The sequence below is a fragment of the Oncorhynchus kisutch genome, linkage group LG28 (assembly GCF_002021735.2).
Source record: "Oncorhynchus kisutch isolate 150728-3 linkage group LG28, Okis_V2, whole genome shotgun sequence".
NCBI classification, from domain to species: domain Eukaryota; kingdom Metazoa; phylum Chordata; class Actinopteri; order Salmoniformes; family Salmonidae; genus Oncorhynchus; species Oncorhynchus kisutch.
The window spans coordinates 4,725,880-4,752,008 of record NC_034201.2 but is presented as its reverse complement, the minus strand read 5'-3'; the positions used below and the strand labels follow the sequence as shown (position 1 = coordinate 4,752,008).

The window sequence follows — 26,129 nt, the reverse complement described above, 5'->3', positions numbered from 1 at the left end:
CTCACTATATCTTCCATCACCTACAAGATTGGATGGCTAGCACCATTTAGCGCGTTACTAGAAATGACGGCCTCCTCCATTGGAGGAGAAGTTCAGAGGGGAGGGACCTTTGGCTTTCTCTTCCAATTGGGTTTGAGAATGATTCAAGGAGAATGCAATTGTGATTGTATTATGTTTTCTTTTTTGGGGGGGGGGGTCGTAATTTTTTCTATTTTTTTTGCCACAATAATAACAGTATTACACATCAATACAGGCACATTCCTGTGAATACAATACATAAAATAATAGAACACCAGGCTGCAATTGAGATCTCCCCAAAGTGTAAATCCTGTCAGACCAATGGTTGCGCCCACGTTATCCGCTGTGTCATCGACTGACAGACTGCTGTAACAGATGATGTGGTTTGCTCATACTTAAAATACCAATCAAGGCGTTGTAAAATCTGGGTGGCGTCATCAACGCCCTTGTTATTCCACCTGGCACATGAAGCTGAAAATTAACTCTTTGTTTCCCTTTTGCATTACAATCTTTGAAGGAAATTGCTACAACAACATTGCTATAATTACTATTAGTGGGGAAGTCTTGACTGTAATATCGCTTAAAAACGGTAGATACATAGCCTATGCAATTAGGCTAATTGTTGATTCACCTGCCAGGTGTGTGGTCCTCACCCAGTCAAAATGGCAGCTGATAAGACAATGGCAGCTGATACAACAAACAAAAAAATAATTTTGGAATTATACATTAACTTTACAAATGCACAAGAACCTTGTTTATGGAATCACAATTATGAACGATGAAAAAGTTATCTGGTGAGCTGCTTTGTTTGTTTGTTTTAATTATATTGGGCCTACGATTGTAAAAATAAAATAAAAAATGTCCAAAGAGTTGGAGTGTAGTTGGTATATTGCATGGGTTTATTCATTACGGAAACCGTTTGTTTATTAAGAACCAAACTAAAGAAAACGGACCTAACTAGTTTCTGTTGGACAAATAGGTTTTTCCCAATTTTGTTTGCATCAGTTTAAGAAATGTTTTGCAACAATCGGTGGAACGAATACACCCCAGAGCAAATAAAACATGGAGGGACTTACTGAATTTGTACAATAGAAACTCTTGTTTGCTTTTCTTTTTTTTGTCTATTTTAAAATGGTTTGTTGCAAAATATTTTGCAACAGAATCACCTTAATGATTTCACCTGGTGTCATGCCCAAGGAATTCATTTGTGTGCTGTGACTGACTTATTAGATTTTTTTTTTTAGTGTACTCTTGCTTTGCATACTTCCCATCTATGCTACTGACACCATACCCATTGGTAAGTTGGTATCAAACCTGCATCCCTCTAGTCTCTACTCACTTCATAACCAGTGACTACCTACAGTGTACAAAGTATATGACATCCTCTTTATTTTGTGAAGGAATGTTCAAAACTGAGTGTCAGGATCGCCACTTCTGGCTGTCAGTCAAGTCGAGCCTCCTTGGTCAGAAGTTTAGGTTTGATGTTGAAGGTGAGTGAGATACCTAGTAAGTAACTACACTTTGAAATAGTGGTGATATGTGAATGCTTCCATACATGCAGCTGTTAGACAGGAGGTAGTGTAAATCATAAAGCAGAATTCAGCCAACCTTGGCGATACTTCCTAAATGTCCGACTTTTAAGACAACACGTCTTCTAAACTTCCATGTCTAGTTGCAGGGGGTTTGTTTGAATTTGAAATGCTCCATGAAGGTATCCAACAATGTGTATGCCACCATCTTCTTTATTTCAAATCTTCAACATTGATCGAGAGTAGTGAATTTCATCCTGACATGCGGCACTTTGGGGTGGACATCCACCTGTCTCAATCAGTGAACGAAGATTTTTAAATAGTCTAAATGGCAGCGTACAATATTGTTGGATTACTTCACGGAGCAAAATATTTAACAGAACATTTTCTAAATTTAAGCTAACCCCCTGTAACTAGACATGAAAATTTAGAAGTCCAAGTTAGGACTTGAGGAAGCACCGCCAAGTAAAGTTTGGTGGTAAATTCCCCATGCTATGCTTTATGGTACATACTGTGTAACGGCTGTATGGAACAATTCACATATCACTGCTGTTTTAAAATGTAGCTACCAAGTATGAGGCTTGTATCACATGAACAGGTCATAGAAATGACCACTGTACTCTCTAACCCCCCCCCCCCCCCGCAACCAACCAGATGGTAGTGGTGCCCACACCCTCTCAGGCCAGGGGGCTGCAGAATGTGGCTACACCATGGTGCTGGACTCCTGGGGGGACCTGGTCCTCCGTGCTTCCTACCTGGCTTGTCATGTACACAATGAGGTGATTACTACTATCAGTATCTGGAAGCCACATTTTGGGGATTCATAACGAATAGGGGGGAATCAGGGAGGAGCCTCTAAAGAACTAAGACCAACTTTTAATTGTGAGTGAGTGTTAACCTGTTTTTCTTCTAAGGGTTCCTACTGATTCAAGTGTGAACAAAATTATCATGTGTGCCTGAGTCAGTTTCTACATTTAGCATTTTCGTTATACCTCCTGCTATATTATGTTCTTCAGAAAGACACTGCTTTCCGATTGCTGGTGTGGTTTGTGAACAGAGATGTTGACGGTGAGGATATGTCCTACCCTCTCCAGCTGACCTGCCCTTTACACCAGCCATGGAATCCCCGGGAGATAGTCTGTGAAGAGAACTATATGGAGGTCATGGAACCTTTTAACTGAGCTATATGTGACTGACTGTACCTTTTTGATGTATTATCGTTTGACATGATTTACTCAATATTCATTAGGAAAGAATGTATTTGCATACCGTTGTTCAATTCTTTATTTTCCAATATTAGGTGTCTGCCATAAAGCAGGTCCCTCCTGCCAACCACAAGGGACTGGAATGGATGACACCACCACCTGTGGTGCATATTTCATTTTGCACAGAGAGGCCAACAAGAGGGCCATTCATGATTCCAAGTGCTTTCCACTGTGATCAAATACACATCTTGTAGATGTATATTTGATCTGTTGGTCAAAATAAAATTCAATTCAATAGTGTTTTGTTGTTCCCCATATCTACCTAATTTTAATGCCTTTGAATTCTTGATTAATACCTTGTAATCTCTCTCCAGTGGTCGGAGGAGGGTCTGAGGGAGTGGCGTGTGGTGTTCCGGGTGCCAGGTGACCAGCAGGGGAGTGATGGGAGACCCTCTATGAAAGAGAAGACCCTGCCTGTAGAGATGGCCCATCTCCTGGGCTACCACATCAACACCACAGAGACGCGTGTTCTGCTGCGCTGTGCCTATGGCTCCCGCCTCGCCTACATCCTACAGGTCAGACTGCAGAGCCAGGGCTGTAGATCTGTTTCCATTGGTATATCAATACTGCTTTAGGTCAGTTTGCTTTGCTCTATTTCCTATGGATTACTGGTCAGATTCACCAATACCCTTTTCACGCTGTCGGGATAACCTACAATGTCCTCTCCAATGCAGTTCCAACAACTGTCCAGTACAGCTTGACTCAGTTCTGCTTGGCTAAGTAATGTGGAACCTTTTCTAACTATTTCAGGAGAAAGGTATCGAGGTGGAGGTGGTCAGTGCCACCATTCTTTACAAACATCACTGGACACTTCTAAGAGTGGACGCCTCGGTTGCTTGTACCACAAGTAATCTCTTTTGATCATTGGAAAATAGACGGTTTATAACTGAATTTCATTCATGTAATTGAATGCATGATATGTGAACATGACTCCATTTGCCTCTAACCTGGTCCCAGATCTGATTGTGTGGTCTTGCCAACATAGTTGAAGTCGGAAGTTTACATACACTTAAGTTGGCCTCATTAAAACAAATTTTTCAATCCCTCCACAAATTTCTTGTTAACAAACTATAGTTTTGGCAAATCGGTTAGGATATCTATCTACTTTGTGCATGACACAAGTAGTATTTCCAACAATTGTTTACAGACACATTATTTCACTTGTAATTCACTATCACAATTCCAGTGGGTCAAAAGTTTACATACAGTTGACTGTGCCTTTTAACCGCTTGGAAAATTCCAGAAAATTATGTCATGGCTTTAGAAGTTTCTGATAGGCTAATTGACATCATTTGAGTCAGTTGGAGGTGTACCTGTGGATGTATTTCAAGGCCTACCTTCAAACTCAGTGCATCTTTGCTTGACATCATGGGAAAATCAAAAGAAATCAGCCAAGACTTCAGAAAAATAATTGTAGACCTCCAAGTCTGGTTCATCCTTGGGAGCAATTTCCAAATGCCTGAAAGTACCACATTCATCTGTACAAACAATAGTATGCAAGAGTAAACACCATGGGACCATGCAGCCGTCATACCGCAAGGGAATGAGACGCATTCTGTCTCCTAGAAATGAATGTACTTTGGTGCGAAAAGTGCAAATCAATCCCAGAACAACCGCAAAGGACCTTTTGAAATGCTAGAGGAAACGGATACAAAAGTATATCTACAGTAAAACGAGTCCAATATCAACATAACCTGAAAGGCTGCTCAGCAAGGAAGAAGCCACTGCTCCAAAACCGCCATAAAAAAGCCAGACTACGGTTTGCACCTGCACATGGGGACAAAGATTGTACTTTTGGAGAAATGTCCTCTGGTCTGATGAAACAAAAATAGAACTGTTTGGTCATAATGATCATTGTTATGTTTGGAGGAAAAGGGGAGGGGCTTGCAAGCTGAAGAACACCATCCCAACTGTGATGCACGGGGATGGCAGCATGTTGTGGGGGTGCTTTGCTACAGGAGGGACTGGTGCACTTCACAAAATAGATGGCATCATGAGGGTGGAAAATTGTGGATATATTGAAGCAACATCTCAAGACATGGTTGGTTGCAAACGGGTCTTTCAAATGGACAATGACCCCAAGCATACTTACAAAGTTGTGGAAAAATAGCTTAAGGACAACAAAGTCAAGGTATTTGAGAGGCCATCACACAGCCCTGACCTTATTCCTATAGAAAATCCGTGGGCAGAACTGAAAAAGTGTGCGCGCATGGAGGCCTACAAACCTGACTGTTACACCAGCTCTGTCAGGAGGAAATGGGCCAAAATTCACCCAACTTATTGTGAGAAAGTTGTGGAAGGCTACCTGAGAAATTTCACCCAAGTCTAACCATTTAAAGGCAATTCTACCAAATACTAATTGTGTATGTAATCTTCTGACCCACTGGGAATGTGATGAAAGATATTAAAGCTGGAATAAATATTTCTCTATTCTGAAATTTCACATTCTTAAAATAATAAAATAAATAAAATGGTGATCCTAACTGACAGGGAATTTTTACTAGGATTAATTGTCAGGAATTGTGAAACTGAGTTTAAATTTATTTGGCTAAGGTGTATGTAAACTTCCAACTTCTACTGTATATGGTCATTGTAACTCCAAACACACCTGCCCATATCCATAACAGTTGGCAAAACCGCATAAACTGTTCTGGGATCAGGTCTAATTTGCCTCTACAGCAGTTTCAGTACCTTTTTAGTACCTTACCCCCCTCCAGACAAGGCCTCCATGGATGGGAAGCACATTCTGTGGAGGTTCCCCAAGTTGCTGTCCACCCTGGTGCAGCCCCCCTTCAGAGACAAGGGCCTGACGGTGGGAGTGGAGGGACGCTACCTGAGTGACTGTGTGGCCCGTCAGCGAGGATATGACATACAGGAACAGGATGGAGCTGTGGAGATCAGGATTCCATTTGGTGCAGAAGGCGGCTACATCAAGGTATTACAGACAAAGGAGATGGAGCTTTAATTTCACAGTTTTTGGTTCTTATCACAGTTTTAATCATGAGCTGTACTTAGTTAATTTCCTTACAAATACAGGTGGTATGTCAGTGAAGTATTGATTATTTTATTACTATAAATTGTATCAACTATTTTAGTGAAGACATGGGTGGCTTGATATGAAGTGTGAGCAGGTGACATGCACAACTGACAAATGTTTCTGTGGAGTCCAATTTTGTGGGGAATAAAGCACCAGACGCAGCATATGTACAATGCCCCAGCCTCTCCTTTCTTTCATTTGTCTCCTTGATGCTGCAGCTTCATTCTGCTTTTCATAATGCCATTGATTGCTTTATGTTGCCTTAACCTTCACTCTCTCCCTCAGAGCCAGGTGGTGGATGGCCAGTACTCCCAGTCCTATTTCATTGACCTGTTCTACATGCACCAGTGGGAGGATTCTCAGTCGGCTCACACTGAATACCGCTCCTTTAGACCCCTTTCTATCATCCATCTGCCTCAGACACCAATTCTTATCAACGGCAAGTAGTCCTCATACCAGACAAATTAAAAAGAAAGTTGCATATCTCCTCTTTCTGTCGCTTTGGCCAACGTTTCACATAAGAGCCTCCAGCAGGGCAGTTTTTCCCCATACTCGGTCCTGGGGCACCCCCCTAGGTGCACATTTTGGATTTTGCCCTAGCACTACACAGCTGACTCAAGTAACCAACTAATCATCAAGCTTTGATGATTTGCATCAGCTGTGTAGTGCTAGGGCAAAACCAAAACTTGCACCGGGGGGGGGGGGGCAAGACCAAGTTTGGGGAAACTCTGCATCAGGGTGTGCTCATCCCAATTTGTGATGTCTTGCCAAATCCTATGGTCGTCGTCTGACAACATGACCATAGGATTTGGCAAGAGGGCACAAACGGATCTGGAACCAGGTTAACTTCCACCAACATGTTAATGAGAGAACATTCCATTCTGTAAGTTATGACTGTTTTTCCTCCTGCAGAAACCAATCCCTCTGAGGGACAGTTCTCTGTGTCTCTGGGCTTGTTCCCCCATGACGTGTCTCTGTCCAACATCACCGTGGGGGACCAGTCCATGGCAGAGCATCTAGGGGTTTACCTGTCACAGGTCCCCTTCCCCAATGGCACCCATGCCTACCTACTGAAGACCCCCTTCTCACACCATCTGGTCTCCCAGAAGGTGAGGGCATGTTAGTACCAGTCGGTGTGATACTAAAAACACTGAAGCAGTTCATGTATAAGATTAAGGAACAGTGAAACGGCTCTGTGTGTGTGTGTGTGTGTGTGTGTGTGTGTTCAATACTTAAGCTCTGACCTTAGTCTACATATTTTTTGCTGATATCCTCCTCTCTCTGGTCCTGTAGTATCTTGGGCAGGGGTACAGGAGGTACAGTCTGGCAGTGACCTTCACTCTTTCCATCTCCCCCCACTCTGACCTGTACCATCACCCTGCCACCGTGGAGGCTGTCCTACAGGATGTTGGTATGTATGACTCGCATGCATTCCCATACAAGCACAGCCCCTCTGAGCGTATAAGTTTAAATTAAACTCAAACGGTAGGCTTCTGTAAGGTGGCTAACACCTGAAACCATTCCCTGACTTGAGAATTATGCCTATCTATCCATCAAACCTTCCAACCCATCCATCCCTCCTTCTGTTCTCCCTCCCCTGTCCTCCAGTCCTGCCCAGAGTGGAGGGGGGGTGCTCTGATAAAGGGGTGCGTCTGCAGCTGCACTACGGAAACATGGACACCCAGTGGGAGGTGTACGTGGGGGGTCGCAGGCTGGACTGGGAGCTGGTGGAGATGGGCGACTACGCCCTGGAGACCAGACAGGACTACTTCAGTATGGTGATCCCTCTTTACGGCCTTGGCATGGCCTACGAGGTGTGGGGACTAAACCAGTTTAGCTGCTGGGTTCTATTTGTTATGGGTGGCAATGTACATTTTTGTAGTGGCTATAACAAAGTCGAATCAAAGTGGCTCTATACCCATATTTAGCCTTCATCTCTTGATCCCATCCTCTTCCTCTTTTTTGCTCTCCGTCAGGGTCTGAGTTTGCAGGGGCTGGTGGTAACTGTGAGAATGACACTGGAGGACAGAGAGACGGCCATACAGGAGCACACCTTCACCCAGCGCTGTATCTTCCTTGTGAAGGAACTACTGGGTAAAACAACCAACGCATTTACAGTACCATCCTACATGCATACATATCATGCAGTGCATTTGGAAAGTATTCAGACTCATTGACTTTTTCCACATCTTGTTACGTTAATGCCTTATTTATTTACTCCATTTTAGAATGTTTTTCCTCATCAATCTACACACAAAATGACAAAGCAAAAACAGGTTTAGACATTTTTGCAAATATGTAAATAAGGTAGTTTTTATTTTTATACAAGTATTTGGACCTGTATTTATGAGACTTGAAATTGAGCTGAGCTGCATCCTGTTTCCATTGATCGTTCTTAAGATGTTTCTACAACTTGATTGGACATGATTTGGGAAGGTACACACTTGTTTATACAAGGTCCCACAGTTAACGGTGCATGTCAGAGCAAAAACCAAGCCATGAGGTTAAAGGAATTGTCTTTAGAGCTCAGATCTAAAGCTCAGAGACACAGATCTGGGAAGGTCCCCAAGAACACAGTGGCCTCCATTTATTCTTAAATTGAAGAAGGACCAGCAAGAGTCTTCCTGCAGCACTCCACCAATCAGGCCTTTTATGGTAGAGTGGCCAGACGGAAGCCACTCCTCGGTTAAAGGTACATGACAGCCCATTTGGAGTTTGCCAAAAGGCACCTAAAGAACTGAGATCATGAAACAAGATTCTCTGGTCTGATGAAACCAAGACTGAACTATTTTGGTCTGAATGCCAAGTGTCACGTCTGGAGAAAACCTGGCACCTTTCCTGCGGTGAAGTGTGGTGGCAGCATGCTGTGGGGATGTTTTTCTGTGGCAGGAACTGGGAGACTTGTCGGGATCGAGGGAAAGATGAATGGAGCAAAGTACAGAGAGATCCTTGATGAAAACCTGCTTCAGAGCACTCAGGCCCTGAGACTGGGATGAAGGTTCACCTTCCAACAGGACAATGACCCTAAGCACATAGCCAAGACAACTCAGGAGGGGCTTTGGGAGAAGTCTCTGAATGTCCTTAAGTGGCCTGGACTTGAACCCGATCTAACATCTCTGAAAATAGCTGTGCAGCAACGCTCCCCTTCCAACCTGATAGAGCTTGAGCGGATCTGCAGAGAAGTGAGAAACTCCCCAAATACAGGTGTCAAGCTTATAGCGTCATACCCAAAACGACTCGAGACTCTAATCGCGACCAAAGGTGCTTCAAAAAAGTACTGAGTAAAGGGTCTGAATAATTATGTAAATGTTAGATATGCGTTTGTTTAATACATTTGCAATAATGTCTGAAACACTTTTTGCTTTGTCATTATTGGATATTGTGTGTAGATTGATGACGGGAAAACTATTTAATACATTTTAGAATAAGGCTGTAATGCAATGTGGAAAAATTGAATTTGTCTGAATACTTTCCGAGTGCCCTGTAGACAATACACTAAGGATTATAAACGGAGGAAGGATCTCCTCTTATAATGCCGTGACGATTTTCTTCATTTTAGGCTCAGAAGAAGCCAAATGGTATTATCCAGTTTTATATTCCGCTGTGTTTTTTTGTTTGGAATAGCAGTTACTATAGCATCATTCTACCAATAGATCCAGCCGATATTCTTTTAATAATATGGAATTCCCCTCAACCACGCCCACGAATTGGGGAAAACCAACATTATTTCCTATTGACCCCCATTGTAGAAGAGGAAACTTCATTGTTTTTTGTTTTGTTATACAGAAAAAAGCTGAGGTGTTGTTGACCTGGCTACAGTACATGTAGCCAGGTCAAAAATCCTGACCTGGGGTTGGCAATGCTCCCATGTAGGGAAATAGAGCCTACAAGAAGAGCCCTGGGGCTTCAGGCTATTTGATGTGGAAGACTGGTAAATGTGGGCATGGGGTGTCCAAGTATAAATAATTAAAATAATTGGCAACATCAAATGGTTTTGTGACGAATAAGCCATCTGATTCGACTGATGGAGTTTAATTTCTTTCTACCCATTTCATTTAAAGTACATTTAAAGTATGATTTCCAGAATTCTCTATATAATTGATTTTGGCTTCATAATATTTATATATATATATAATATTTATTTTTGTTGCGTTTAGTCACACAATTTCTCAATTTTCAGTCAGTCAAATGCTCTGCCAGACTTATTAGCCACTCCCTTTTCCCTCATCTATTTCAACAATAGTTTTTCAATTCCTCATAAATCCATGGAGTCTTAACAGTTAGTTTCTTAACAGGTGCATGTTTATCAATATTTGGAAGAAGCAATTTCATATTTAGCAAGTGCAGCATCTCTTGCTTTCCTGGATAACAGCAACTATATTGTGATCACTGCATCCAATGGGTACGGATACAGCTTTAGAACCAAGTTCTACAGTATTAGTACAAATCTGATCAATGCATGTGGATGATCTTGTTCCTGTAGTGTTTGTAAACACCCTGGTATGTTGATTTAATAACCTGAACCAGATTACAAGCACTGATTACACATGGGGTGAACAGCTGCAGTGATTGTTCTCTATCCAATAGCATAGACCGTGAGACAGACCTGCACAGCAGCTACAACTTTGTTTACATACAGTTTTGGAAAAACACAATGCTATTTCACAGTAAAACAAATTGACAACAGAATTTCAGCATGCTTATAGGGAAGGACACTCAACAAGCACTCAAATTACTTTATTTTACCTTTTATTTAACTAGGCAAGTCAGTTAAGAACAAATTCTTATTTTCAATGACTGCCACCAACTCAAAGTGGGTTAACTGCCTGTTCAGGGGCAGAACAAGAGATGTGTACCTTGTCAGCTCAGGGATTTGAACTTGCAACCTTCCGGTTACTAGTCCAACGCTCTAACCACTAGGCTACCCTGCCGCCCCGATGATTGGCTGAGAGAAATTGAAATTGTCTTGTTAGACTTCAGAGCAGCTTTTGACATTATTGATCATAGTCTGACAAACGTATGTGTTTTGGCTTTACACCCCCTGCTGTAATGTGGATGAAGTTACTTTTCTAATAGAACACAGAGGGTGTTCTTTTAATTGAAGCCTCTCAAATATAATCAGGAATTTCCCAGGGTAGCTATTTAGGCCCCGTGCTTTTTTCAATTTTTACTAATGACATGACTTTGAGTAAAGCCCAGAGTGTCTATGTATGCGGATGACTCAACATGTCAGCGACTGAAATAACTGCAACACTCAACAAAGAGCTGCAGCTAGTTTCAGAGTTGGTGGCAAGAAATAAGTTGGCCTTAAATATTTCTAAAACTAAAAGCATTGTATTTGGAACAAAACACTCACTAAACCCTAGCCTCATCCAAATATTTTAATAAATAATATGGAAGTTGAGATGACTAAATTGCTTGGAGTAACCCTAGATTGTAAACTGTCATGGTCAAAACATATTGATGCAGTAGTAGCTAAGATGGGGAAAAGTTTGTCTATAATAAAGCGATCTTAACAACACTATCAACAAAGCAGGTCCTACAGGCCCTAGTTTTGTCGCACCTTGACGACTGTTCAGTCATGTGGTCAGGTGCCACAAAAAAGGACTTAGGAAAATTGCAATTGGCTCAGAACAGGGCAGCACGGCTGGCCCTTGGATGTACACAAAGAGCTAATCAATTTTATTCATTCTACCAACAACCAAATATATCTGCTTATTTTTCTAAATTGCTCATTAAATCTGGTTGGGGGTCATTGATGGACAGCAATATTTAAACTGGATTTTTTTTTAAATGCAGATTTAAGTCAGGACTAGCCACTCGAACATTCATCACCTTTTGGAAAGCCATTCTGGTGTCTTTTGCATGAAAACATTCAATTGTCCCACAGAGAAATAAAACCCTAAACCCAGGGTTAGGTTTTCAGAAGACTGAGGTGGGGTTTCCTCTAACTTTTTACCTAGGCTTTGCTCCTTTTGATATTTCATGGATGCCAAAGGAAGCCTAGCTTCCCCAAATATTTGACCAATAGAAACATTTAAATTATACAATTTATTTTTCTTCTCTGTTTTCATAATTTTCCTTCAATTCACAAGTGACTGAATCTCACCGGAGCGAGGGGAAACGGCGCCCGTCTGTCTCAGTATGTATAGCCCATGTATCTGTTGTTGTCTGGACCCAACTACTATGACATGTAGCCAATCAGTGCTGAGCTCAACTGTAGGTTGCCCCCCCCCGGCTTGCTTGCTAAATCATCCCTTTCCTAAACCATGGATTTGGATTTGTGGTTTTCAGTTAATTATCTGTACAGGCCAATGATTAAGGCAGCGATTCCAATCTAACCATAAATTCTTATATTGTGCCACTGGCCTGAGACGATTGGAGTTCAATTTGAAGCCTAGTAAGCTCCCTTTAACTAGCTAGCTAACTTAGCTGATTCTTTGTTGCCCATGCGATGAAGTTAGGCTAGCAAGCATTTTAGCTAGGTAGCCTATGACAACAAAAAACAAAAGTGTACTGTATGACAAAGCCATAGACTGTTTTGCCAACATGAAAGAGAGGAGGATGGCAAAAATTAGGTTGAATCAACTTGAATTTTTTACTTGCGCCGCACACACACAGAAGGAAATCGGTACCATGAACAGCAACATGATATTTAGGAACATTGATTGGACTAAATATGTTTTGGTATCTTTTAAGATGTGTTTACATTGTATTAAACTAAGCATATATAGCCTAGTTGATTTGATGTTTAAGTTGAAATGGTGCTGGAATAGGGATGCAGTGCTCCTGGTAACTCTGGTTCTAAATCAGTTTAGTAAACTGACAAACATGGAATCAAATCACATTTTATTGGTAACGTACACATATTTAGCAGATGTTATTGTGGGTGTAGCGAAATGCTTGTGTTCCTAGTTCCAACAATGCAGTAGTATCTAACATATCTAAATGTAAAAGAAGGGAATTAAGAAGTGCACTGCTCAAAAAAATAAAGGGAACACTTAAACAACACAATGTAACTCCAAGTCAATCACACTTGTGTGAAATCAAACTGTCCACTTTGGAAGCAACACTGATTGACAATAAATTCCACATGATGTTGTGCAAATGGAATAGACAACAGGTGGAAATGATGGGCAATTAGCAAGACACCCCCAATAAAGGAGTGGTTCTGCAGGTGGTGACTACAGACCACTTCTCAGTTCCTATGCTTCCTGGCTGATGTTTTGGTCACTTTTGAATGCTGGCGGTGCTTTCACTCTAGTGGTAGCATGAGACGGAGTCTACAACCCACACAAGTGGCTCAGGTAGTGCAGCTCATCCAGGATGGCACATCAATGCGGCTGTGGCAAGAAGGTTTGCTGTGTCTGTCAGCGTAGTGTCCAGAGCATGGAGGCGCTACCAGGTGACAGGCCAGTACATCAGGAGACGTGGAGGAGGCCGTAGGAGGGCAACAACCCAGCAGCAGGACCGCTACCTCCGCCTTTCTGCCAGGAGGAGCACTGCCAGAGCCCTGCAAAATGACCTCCAGCAGGCCACAAATGTACACGTGTCTGCTCAAACGGTCAGAAACAGACTCCATGAGGGTGGTATGAGGGCCCGATGTCCACACGTGGGGGTTGTGCTTATAGCCCAACACCGTGCAGGACGTTTGGCATTTGCCAGAGAACACCAAGATTGGCAAATTCGCCACTGGCGCCCTGTGCTCTTCACAGATGAAAGCAGGTTCACACTGAGCACATGTGACAGTCTGGAGACGCCGTGGAGAACGTTCTGCTGCCTGCAACATCCTCCAGCATGACCGGTTTGGCGGTGGGTCAGTCATGGTGTGGGGTGGCATTTCTTTGGGGGGCTGCACTGCCCTCCATGTGCTTGCCAGAGGTAGCCTGACTGCCATTAGGTACCAAGATGAGATCCTCAGACCCCTTGTGAGACCATATGCTGGTGCGGTTGGCCCTGGGTTCCTCCTAATGCAAGACAATTCTAGACCTCATGTGGCTGGAGTGTGTCAGCAGTTCCTGCAAGAGGAAGGCATTGATGCTATGGACTGGCCCGCCCGTTCCCCAGACCTGAATCCAATTGAGCACATCTGGGACATTGTCTTTCTCCATCCACCAACGCCACGTTGCACCACAGACTGTCCAGGAGTTGGCGGATGCTTTAGTCCAGGTCTGGGAGGAGATTCCTCAGGAGACCATCCGCCACCTCATCAGGAGCATGCCCAGGCGTTGTAGGGAGGTCATACAGGCACGTGGAGGCCACACACTACTGAGCCTCATTTTGACTTGTTTTAAGGACATTACATCAAAGTTGGATCAGCCTGTAGTGTGGTTTTCCACGTTAACTTTGAGTGTGACTCCAAATCCAGACCTCCATGGGTTGATAAATTTGATTTCCATTGATGAATTTTTGTGTGATTTAGTTTAATGTGCTGACAATGTAAAGAATAGTATTTAATAAGAATATTTAATTCATTCAGATCTAGGATGTTATTTTAGTGTTCCCTTTATTATTTGAGCAGTGTATATAAATATTAGGACGAGTAATGTCAGTGACATTGACTAAAATACAGTAGAAGAGAATACAGTATATACATATGAAATTAGTAAAGCAGTATGTAAACATTAAATTGACCAGTGATTCACTGCCTCTTAAGGTACAGGGTTGAGTAGCTGGCTAGAGATGGCTATTTAACAGTCGGATGGCATTGAGATAAGCTGTTTTTCAGTCTCTCGGTCCCAGCTTTGATGCACCTGTATGGACCTTGCCTTCTGGATAGTAGCGGGGTGACCAGGCCGTGGCATGGGTGGTCATTTTGGCCTTTCTGTGAGATTCGGTGCTGTATGTGTGCTGGAGGGCAGTCAGTGTGCCCCCAGTGATGTGAGGGGCAGACCGCACCACCCTCTGGAGAGCCCTGCAGTTGCGGGCGGTACAGTTGCCGTACCAGGCGGTGATGGAAGTTGTGAAGGAAGTGAGTTTGTTTATTCAGGACCTCCCGTCCTGACATACCATCAACCAATCATGTCAATACAGAGATATACGGATCCCTCCGCATTTGTTAAGAATTTGAGGCGCATGGCGATGCGGTACAGAGCTCAATTTTGCCTCTGCAAACCTGTGGAGGCTTCGCAAGTACGTCACACCATCCATATGGCGCCTCCGAACACATTTTCAGATCAAGCATAAATTGGCTTGGAGTTGTGCATGTCAATGCAATAGAATCCTACTCTAATGCGCTACAAGAAAACCACTTGCATAGTTCATTTGTTTCGATATGTTACATTAAAAGTTGCTAATATTACGTTTATTCGAGCACAATTCCCACAACCGAGCGAACCGTTGATGGTGTTAAAAGGGGAAAATTCTAGAAAGTTGAGTGAAGTTCAGTCTCGTGCCCAGTGATGTGAGGGGCAGACCGCACCACCCTCTGGAGAGCCCTGCAGTTGCGGGCGGTACAGTTGCCGTACCAGGCGGCGTACCAAATCTCATCTGCACGGCAATCCGAGGGCAGCTATATTTATTTTTATTCAACCTTTACTTAAGTCGGTTAAGAACAAATTCTCGTTTACAATGACGGCCTACCAAAAGGCGGGGACTGGTATTGAAAATAAATAAATAATATATAGGACAAAATACACATCACTACTAGAGACACTACATAAAGCGAGACCAAAGACAACCATGGCATGTCAGCAATACATGACGACATGGTAGCAACACATGGCATCAGCACAAAACATGGTACAAACATTATTGGGCACAGACAACAGCACAAAGGGCAATAAGGTAGAGACAACAATAGTGAAGCAGCCACAATTGTCAGTAAGAGTGTCCATGATTGAGGTTTGAATGAAGATTGAGATAAAACTGTCCAGTTTGAGTTTTTTTGCAGCTCGGTCCAGTCGATGGCTGCAGTGAGCTGGAAAGTGATTCATGGATGTGTGTGCTTTGGGGACCTTTAACAGAATGTGACTAGCAGAATGGGTGTTGTATGTGGAGGTTGAGGGCTGTAGTAGTAGGTATCTCAGTATCTTCTGCAACGGTGACCCAAATAATGCATGCACTGGAAGGTATTTCATAACATTGGATGAAATGGTACTCGCACACACAACTATTTGTGGATTCAACTTTTCAGGGAAGCCAGAAACCAATATACACAGGCAGTTAGAAAAGCCAAGGCTAGCTTTTTCAAGCAGAAATTGACTTCCTGCAACAAACTCAAAGTTTTTTTTACAGTTCTGGGACACTGTAATGTCCATGGAGAATAAGAACACCTCCTCCCAGCTGCCCACTGCACTGAGGATAGGAAACACGGTCACCACTGATAAATCCACTATAATTGAGAATTTCAATAAGCATTTTTCTATGGCTGGCCATGCTTTCCACCTGGCTACCCTTACCCCAGGCAACAGCACCCTTCCCCATTTCTCCTTGTCCCAAATCTAGTCAGCTGATGTTCTGAAACAGCTGCAAAATCTGGACCCCTACAAATCAGCTGGGCTAGACAATCTGGACCCTTTTCTTTCTACAATGATCTGCTGAAATTGTTGCAACCCCTATTACTAGCCTGTTTAACCTCTCTTTCGTGTCATCTGAGATTCCCAAAGATTGGAAAGCAGCTGCGGTCATCCCCCTCTTCAAAGGGGGGGACACTCTTGACCCAAACTGCTATAGACCTATATCTATCCTACCCTGCATTTCTAAGTCTTCGAAAGCCAAGTCAACAAACTGATTACCGACCATTTCGAATCCCACCATAACTTCTCCGCTATGCACTCTGGTTTCAGAGCTGGTCATGGGTGCACCTCAGCCACGCTTAAGGTCCTAAACGATATCTTAACCGCCATCGATAAGAAACAATACTGTGCAGCCGTATTCATTGACCTGGCCAAGGCCACCACATCCTCATCGGCAGACTCGACAGCCTTGGTTTCTCAAATGATTGCCTTGCCTGGTTCACCAACTACTTCTCAGAGTTCAGTGTGTCAAATCGGAGGGCTTGTTGTCCGGGCCTCTGGCAGTCTCTATGGGGGTACCACAGGGTTCAATTCTTGGACCGACTCTCTTCTCTGTATACATCAATGATGTCGCTCTTGCTGCTGGTGAATCTCTGATCCACCTCTACGCAGACGACACCATTTTGTATATTTCTGCCCCTTCTTTGGACACTGTGTTAACAACCCTCCAGACAAGCTTCAATGCCATACAACTGTCCTTCCGTGGCCTCCAGTTGCTCTTAAATACAAGTAATACTAAATGCATGCTCTTCAACCGATCGCTGCCTGCACCTGGCCAGCCATCCAACATCACTACTCTGGACGGTTCTGACTTAGAATATGTGGACAACTACAAATACCTAGGTGTCTGGTTAGACTAAACTCTCCTTCCAGACTCACATTAAACATCTCCAATCCAAAGTTAAATCTAGAATTGGCTTCCTATTTTGCAACAAAGCATCCTTCACTCATGCTGCCCAACATTCCCTTTTAAAATTGACCATCCTACCGATCCTCGACTTCGATGTAATTTCCAATATATTGGATGCAGTGCCATTCGTTTTGTCACCAAAGCCGTCCCTCGCTTCATACTCGTTGCCAAACCCACTGGCTCCAGGTCATCTACAAGACCCTACTTGGTAAAGTCTCCCCTTATCTCAGCTCGCTGGTCACCGTAGCATCACCCACCTGTAGCACGCGCTCCAGCAGGTATATCTCTCTGGTCACCCCCAAAACCAATTCTTCCTTTGGCCGCCTCTCCTTCCAGTGCTGCCAATGACTGGAAAGAACTACAAAAATCTCTGAAACTGGAAAGACTTATCTCCCTCACTAGCTTTAAGCACCAGCTGTCAGAGCAGCTCACAGATTACTGCACCTGTACATAGACCACCTATAATTTAGCCCAAACAACTACCTCTTTCCCTAATGTATTTATTTATTTTGCTACTTTGCACGTTCTTCCACTGCAAATCTACCATTCCAGTGTTTCACTTGCTATATTGTATTTACTTTGCCACCATGGCCTTTTTTTGCCTTTACCTCACCTCATTTGCTCACCTTGTGTATAGACTTTCTACTTTCGACTCCATGTGTAACTCTGTATGTGTCAAATTGCTTTGTTTTATTTTGGCCAGGTCGCAATTGTAAATGAGAACTTGTTCTCAACTTGCCTACCTGGTTAAATAAAGGTGAAAAAAATGCATGTTTCTAAATCATTTCTTTATCCAGACAAAGGGTACTGATATGGGATCCCCCTATGGCTCCTAACAATGCTAATGTGTATGTGGGTTGTATGGAGAAACCGCCAATTCTCAATCCTCTCAAATATTTTTTGGGGCCTAACATTATTTGGAAACGTTACATTTATATTTTTGTTTTGTGGAGGGGTGATGAAAAACAGCTCCAGGCGTTCCATGCTTTTAATAACTCTTGTTCTGAGCACCTGAGATTTACTATCCAGTTTGACACATGCCAAATCAGTTTCCTTGAAAGATTTTACTATCCAGTTTGACACACGCCAAATCAGTTTCCTTGAAAGATTTACTATCCAGTTTGACACACGCCAAATCAGTTTCCTTGAAAGATTTACTATCCAGTTTGACACATGCCAAATCAGTTTCCTTGAAAGATTTACTATCCAGTTTGACACACGCCAAATCAGTTTCCTTGAAAGATTGATTTTGTGTGAGGATAATGTTCTATCGACTGATCTTGACAGGAAACCTACCGATCATAACTTTTTTGAGGGCTTATCACCCGCTGCCCTTGAAAAATAGTTTGCCCTACAGCCAATTCTGTGGAATCTAAGGAATTAGCAAAAAACAATCCAGATTTCGACAGAAAACAGCTGAGATGCAAAGAAAGTTCAAGGAGAGTTACAAAAATGGTCAGATCAGTAGTGCTATTGAGAAAATCGAAACCTCAAGGACAGTGTAGCAAAAATAAGCTTTTTTTGCGTTCTTACAACAAACTATTCAAAGTGCTCTGAACAAATTAAGGGAATTGTTCACAAACATTGGGACATTCTATGATCCGATGACGGTACTGATAATGTTTTTCGACAATCCCTTGGTTGTATTCTCACGGGGCACAAATCTCAGATCAATTGGTAAACTTTGATTTACCACCCCAAAATACCCCTTCACACCATCTATTTGCACCTCTACCGGATGGAAACTACAAGTGCGATGGCACTTCCAAACAGGGAACCAGATCTCAATTAAAGGTGTTATCACATGCTCCACTAAGGCAGTTATTTATCTTGTAACTTGTCCTTGTGGTAAATGATGTGGGTAGAACAAAGCACAAATTAATGGTGCAAAAACTCACCGTACCCAGTTGTGGCCCACTTTTTTTTGGAAGCTATTTCGTCTCATTGCTATATCGGCATCAAACATGTCACCCTCCCTAGGAGAGGGGGTGACCTTGACAATTTATTGTTAAAACGAGAGGCCGCCTGGATCGTTAATTTATAGACCCTTGCTACCTTCGGTCTCAACGTAGACTTTGATCTGAAGCCATTCTTGTGATTTGTGTGTTTGCTATCCATTGTATCTATGATCATATGTTATCATTCATGATTTTTTTATATGTTCTGTAAATCAACCAATGAAATCAAGTCACACCCGGCCATGATTAGACACCTATGTGTGTCCTTTTCAAAGTATTTAAATTAGTGACCCACAGTGTTTGTCATTATACCCTGATGAAGATATACAAATATTGCATCTGAGCTCCTAGGGTGTGAGGCTCTCCTTTTTATTTTTCAAGTGTAGAGATGTTAGTCTGCTTAAATAAAAGAGCACTTAACTATTTCGTCTTAAATATTAGTTGATTTCTCTGACTTCAGTCAATATATTATCACTAGTGATAATACTGTATATTGAACGAAGTCAAAGAAATCTGTGGCTCCTTAAATGCATGTTATCAGTGCTCACAGTAGTTTAGAAAGTGGTCCTCAAAATAAATACAATTATATTACTATGATGGTCCTTTTTACTTTTCTGAAGTCTGGATGTTCTTCCCTTTTCTCTCCATGCAGTGTGCCTCCCAGACAGCAGGATGGTGGTGGTGGTGGATACATCCAGGGTTTCTTCAGCCGTCAACCCCAGGCTAACATCCCTGCTGGATGCCTCCTGTGTTCCCATAGAGACTGATGGAGTTAGGGCTCTCTACAGCTTCTCTCTAGACTCCTGTGGCACCTCCAAAATTGTGAGTGGACCTCTTCTCTACTTTACAGCATCAGCAACTTTGATTTAGAAATACCATATTAGTTTTGTAGGTCTTTTGTTGTGAGATAGATCTGACTAAATGAAAAATGCACTTTTTGATTGGTATCATGGGATAGGGTTCGATAAAGGGAAGAGTTGAAGAATCTCTACTCTTGTATCATTGTTTTGGATTTTATTCTCTACAACACCTGATGACTCTCCTTTCTACCCAGCTGGTGGAGGATCACCTGGTGTACACCAATGAAGTCCGGAATCGGCCCAAAGTCCCCATGGATCTGAAGACCTTCAGCTCCCCATATCCCCACTTCAGGTGAGACTTTTTTTTTCTCCACCTTTTGCAACCATATTCCAATATTTCCACTCAGTCTGTTTTTGATTGATTGGCTGCATTAAATCATTTCTAGTATCCCAATTGGTTGCATCCACCCAGCGAATGGGACCCGTGCCCTGACTATCTACCAGCCCCGGGCCCTCCCTGCCTGGCCCCACAGCCGAGCCTCTCGCTCCCACCATCATCACCCAGGGGCCCAGCAACACCCCTTCATCAGAGGTGCGCTTCATCCATCTGAATAGAACAAGGAGTAATGTCAACTCTATTCTTGACCTTTTTATTGGCAACATGTGCCAATACTGTCCTTTTAATGCCTCTTCTGACATGGCTACGATTGCATTTTCCAACCACTTGTCCTCTGAGTCCCTATAGGAAGAAAAAGTAATGGGCTACCAGCTGGAGGTTGACATCAGTAGAAGGTATGTGTCTCTCAGTTCAGTCTTTGCAGATTTCACTGTTTAAGCATTGCTATTTTACTGTTGCAACGTTTTTTTTTTATGTCCTCTGAACATATTTCATGTTGACTTTCAATAATTATTACTACTACTGTACACAGCTTTGATGCCTCATTCCAATGCCTTCAAGGTAACTACCTATGATAACACATTTTAGTGACTGTTTATCTTGTTTGTGTGTTGCATGGTATTGTATTTGCAGGCCCCCTGTCCTCTGAGGTGTACCTGTACCAATGATAAACTTGGTCACCATGATGCCAGGGGGTCCTGGCATTATCAATGTATACTGGGCTGGCCCTGATTTGGCCAGTCACAACCCAGCCTTGACCCAGCCCATCATGACACGTAATATCTGTCTAATAAAATAGTTTGGCATATAAAAATGTTTTTGATAGATTTTTGTCTAGGAAAGATTTCCATCAATACAGTACATCAAACAGTCGATGGGGAGCATTTGGCAGCAGGTGTAGGGAAAGCATAGTATAAGACAGTCTCCTCAAAATGTTTTGGGGGGGTAAGTGTTATTAATTGGAGGGTAGGGGGGGGGGTGTTAGTCAAGGGGGCAGGGTTCTCATTCCAGGTCAGTCCAGTGTAGTGTAGGTTTGGGTGTATAGCATTATTAGTTTTACCAATACAGCTACAAAAGTGTGTATATATACACAGTGTGGCAAAAACGTATTTTGGCAGCCACCAATTGTGCAAGTTATCCCACTTAAAAAGATGAGAGAGGCCTGTGATTTTCATCATAGGTACACTTCAACTATGACAGACAAAATGAGAAAAAAAATCCAGAAAATCATATTGTAGGATTTTTTAAATGAATTTATTTGCAAATTATGGTGGAAAATAAGTATTTGGTCACCTACAAACAAGCAAGGTTTATGGGTCTCACAGACCTTCTGTCCTCTATAAATGTCCTCCTCTGTCCTCCACTCGTTACTTCTATTAAGGCACCTGTTTGAACTTGTTATCAGTATAAAAGACACCTGTCCACAACCTCAGTCACACTCCAAACTCCACTATGGCCAAGACCAAAGAGCTGTCAAAGGACACCAGAAACAAAATTGTAGACCTGCACCAGGCTGGGAAGACTGAGTCTGCAATAGGTAAGCAGCTTGGTTTGAAGAAATCAACTGTGGGAGCAATTATTAGGAAATGGAAGACATACAAGACCACTGATAATCTCCCTCGATCTGGGGCTCCACGCAAGATCTCACCCCGTGGGGTCGAAATGATCACAAGAACGGTGAGCAAAAATCCCAGAACCACACGGGAGGACCTAGTGAATGACCTGCAGAGAGCTGGGACCAAAGTCACAAAGCCTACATTCACTAACACACTACGCCGCCAGGGACTCAAATCCTGCAGTGCCAGACGTGTCCCCCTGCTTAAGCCAGTACATGTCCAGGCCCGTCTGAAGTTTGCTAGAGAGCATTTGGATGATCCAGAAGAAGACTGGAAGAATTTCATCTGACCATATGACACCAAAATATAACTTTTTGGTTAAACTCAACTCGTCATGTTGAGGGCAAAGAATACTGAGTTGCATCCAAAAAACACCATACCTTCTGTTAGGCAAAGGGGTGGAAACATCATCCTTTTTCTGCAAAGGGACCAGGACAACTGATCCGTGTAAAGGAAAGAATGAATGGGGCCATGTATCGTGAGATTGAGTGAAAACCCCCTTCCATCAGCAAGGGCATTGAAGATGAAACGTGGCTGGGTCTTTCAGCATGACAATGATCCAAAACACACCGCCCGGGCAATGACTGAGTGGCTTCGTAAGAAGCATTTCAAGGTCCTGGAGTGGCCTAGCCAGTCTCCAGATCTCAACCCATAGAAAATCTTTGGAGGGAGTTGAAAGTCCGTGTTGCCCAGCAACAGCCCCAAAACATCACTGCTCTAGAGGAGATCTGCATGGAGGAATGGGCCAAAACACCAGCAACAGTGTGTGAACCTTGTGAAGACTTACAGAAAAAGTTTGACCTCTGTCATTGCCAACAAAGGGTATATAACAAAGTATTGAGAAACTTTTGTTATTGACCAAAATACTTATTTTCCACCATAATTTGCAAATAAATTCATTAAAAATCCTACAATGTGATTTTCTGGATTTTTCCTTCTCATTTTGTCTGTCATAGTTGAAGTGTACCTATGATGAAAATTACAGGCCTCATCGTTTTAAGTGGGAGAACTTGCACAATTGGTGGCTGAATAAATACTTTCTTGCCCCACTGTATAAGATGCACTTGAGTTGAAGCTCTGGGTAAAAGAAAACAAAGAGGGTTAGAGAAATCCTTGGTTTGACATAGGCTTTGTCCCAAATAGCACTGTAATACCTTTTTTTTATAGTGCGCTACTTTTGACCAGGACCCATTGGACATTTCTCCAAACTAGTGCACTATATGGGGAATCGTGTGTGATTTGGGACACTGTTAAGGGAATTTTTATCAATGACTAATTATGTATACATTTCAATCAGGACTGACTAGTCCAAATGCTATTATGTACTGTACATATGAATTTTCTCTCTTGCTCCCATTCCCAATTATATATAATATAGTCAGGAGTTTAGTAACAATGACGGTGAGTTCATTCCTTTGTACAAAGGAACAATCTCCAGACTGTCTAGAATGCTGATTTACAATGACAGGCAAGGAGGAAAGGCTCGAGAACTATAGGGCCTCTCTACTAGTGTCATGAAGAGATAGAAAATTTAGAAAACGCTGACGTCATTTTCAGTTTATAACCTGTGAAAAAAAAAATTCTGCCGTGAGATCGATTATTAGCGTTCTTTAAAAGCCCTCTGACACAACCGGAAAATAAGATATTAACTAGGGACTTACAAACCCTGGGCTTATAGTTGTAAGGTAAGACCTAATATCTGATTCAAAAGTCAAAGCTATTGATAAGATTTCCATAAGAGACACGCACATAGTCAGACACTAAATCACTTTTGTTCCTTTTCTAACGGTAAATTGTACATTTATAGAAGTACACGCACATATAATGTAAAATTAAATAAAGAAAGGCATAGATAAGTGATTAAATACCATAGCTAAGTAACGGTAAGGATTGTTTAGAAATTCCTCAAAAGAAGTGTCGGAAACTAGCGGGAGATTACCGTTATAGGAGAACAAAGAGAATGGAAGGGAGGCGTCCAAAATCTGACTCAGACAAAGAACCTGAATGGAAGCTGATATTACGAATATAGCCAGGAAGGGTTTTAAATTAGGACTATTTTCTGGGAATTCCCGGTGTCGAAGTTTTGCGACTACAGATAATAATAATAATAATAATGTATTGAGAGAAGTCGTATTGGGGAAAAAAAGGCATTAAAAATAATGGTGAGACAATTGAGGTAATACACTATTTTGCCCAAAATGATCTGGTGGAAGGATGTATTGAGATGGGAGTCATATTTAAATAAATGTATCATAGAAGAAAAAGTCACCTAAAGTTAAATGTAGGGAATAACGGAGAGATACGATACAATTTCGTGCTATCCGGACGTTATAGCTATTTATGAATCGACTGACATATGATAAATTTAGCACAAAACATGGTATGTTCAGATGTTAGGGTACAGTAAGTTGAGAAGCTGGGTTGGTTTTACTTTGATTAGAATTTAAAACTGAACGCAATCTGAATAGGGAATATATATTTTACAGAGGCAGGCAGATTGGTGTCGTTTCACGTTGAACAACATTGTTCCTCAAATTTAAACAGAGAAAAGGGGTTGTGGCATTTAGAGGGAAAATGCGTGCATTATAGCTTAGTTACTTTTCAAAAGTGGCTAAAAGTTCCAAATATATTTATTTTAAAAAGGAGAGGTATCGTAAAGATAGTCTGAAAAGATGCTACAGCTTGCAACGGAAGTGCTAGGCACTCAATGGGCTATATAGTGCAACGCTTTGGACTATAAAATAGGTAAGAATAGTTTAATCGTAAAAAGTTGTGATTGTTTTTCTGAGTATTGATTTTTGGTTAGGTAACGGCAGGGAATTCGAACTAGAAGTTAACGTATCCTAAAAAATACTGTCTATTTTTCTTTACTTTTCTTTACGGGGAAAATATATTATATATATTTTTATATGTCTTATCTTAAAGGGACAGTGCACGTCAATCACAGTGGTTTGAGTGTATGGCAGTGTATAAAATATTTTGGGACGACAATTTGAAGATAGACTGAATGAGTTACATGAAACATCGAGAGATTTAAAACAAATGATGTGAAGGGATTATCATAATTATTAGGTTTTGTTTTTGTAGTAAACGTTTGGGTTAAGGGGATTTCCATGTTCCCAGAGACAAGATATCTTAAAGGGGTACACTCATATGGATTATTTAGGAGTTTTAATTAGACAAGGGAATAACGTATTGGGAATAGAATCGTAATTAAAATGCTAAGTCAAAGACGAGACACTTATTTGAATCAAAATTAATTCTAAAAAATAACGAAGAGACAATTACGATTTATGCCCATCGAAATGTTTTATGAGCTTTTCCCCTGATACGTAGACATCTGTAACAGGGGCAAGTTTAGTTTTTTCTTTTTCTTGAACTAGCAGATGTAAACGTGATGGTCAATTTTGGGGTTTGATTTAATTTAGGAAAACATTGTATTATGACTAACAAAAGAAGGGGGGTGGTATGACCTTTTGACCTTATCGTGGATATCTTTTGGGGTCTGATCAGCCCCGGGGGAGAGCCATTTGTATAATGAATTGTGGTCAGTTGGGTTACTAATTTTAAGGTAAATTGGTTATAATGGAGTGTTAGTTTGGGGTTTAGAATTGTTGTTTGAATCACTGAAGCTGATTTACAATATTAGCTGGGAAGTTTTTGAATTGGCTATTATGGATTTGATATTACAACAGAAAATAGTTATATTTATCATTGAGAATAAATAGGGGTGATAAATAACTGTAGATAAGGTATTCCATGTTATTGTCAGAATACTGAGGATTCCTGAAGTAAAGAGCTTGTAAAGTGTAGGAAGGATTTCGATATGGTTAGCATTTGTTCAGGCTCTGGTTAACCATTAGGAGGTCTTTTAAATATTATTAAATTTGTCAGGAATATAGGACATCTGTGGTGATTTGGGATTATTGTAAGGATTAAGATAGATTGATTAAGGAAATGTAAGGACTTTAGAGATGGCCACTTATAGACATGTTTTTTTTCTAAAAATCAATGATTTTAGATAGTCAAACAGTGAGACGCTTAGTGGCATTTTGAGGAATAGCAGAGAAAGGAATTACTGT

At 41.8% G+C, this 26,129-nt stretch overlaps 1 protein-coding gene across 2 annotated transcripts; it reads left to right on the top strand.

The window, feature by feature from the left end:
* The first annotated feature begins 648 nt into the window (after positions 1-648).
* Positions 649-21,259, top strand: LOC109872566 (uncharacterized). 2 transcript variants are annotated; one of them, XM_020463845.2, is made up of 19 exons: positions 650-812; positions 1,263-1,315; positions 1,419-1,508; positions 2,202-2,326; positions 2,564-2,707; positions 2,848-2,916; positions 3,127-3,327; positions 3,563-3,659; positions 5,530-5,747; positions 6,135-6,288; positions 6,762-6,958; positions 7,143-7,260; positions 7,458-7,663; positions 7,826-7,943; positions 19,887-20,056; positions 20,289-20,386; positions 20,481-20,626; positions 20,780-20,826; positions 21,065-21,259. In XM_020463845.2, exons 1-18 carry the CDS (start codon positions 757-759, stop codon positions 20,812-20,814), a joined length of 2,295 nt encoding a protein of 764 aa, XP_020319434.1. In that variant the 5' UTR covers positions 650-756; the 3' UTR covers positions 20,815-20,826; positions 21,065-21,259. The 2 variants fall into 2 exon arrangements, with proteins under 2 accessions (XP_031664479.1, XP_020319434.1); XM_031808619.1 differs by lacking the exon at positions 21,065-21,259 and having other exon boundaries at positions 649-812; positions 20,780-20,834.
* Positions 21,260-26,129: the final 4,870 nt, after the last annotated feature.

Coding starts and splice junctions, on each gene's coding strand:
- LOC109872566 (XM_020463845.2), top strand. CDS start 757: ATGCACAAGAACCTTGTTTATGGAATCACAATTATGAACGATGAAAAA. Junction 2,917..3,126: donor GGATGACACCACCACCTGTG/GTGCATATTTCA, acceptor ATCTCTCTCCAG/TGGTCGGAGGAGGGTCTGAG. Junction 3,660..5,529: donor CTCGGTTGCTTGTACCACAA/GTAATCTCTTTT, acceptor ACCCCCCTCCAG/ACAAGGCCTCCATGGATGGG.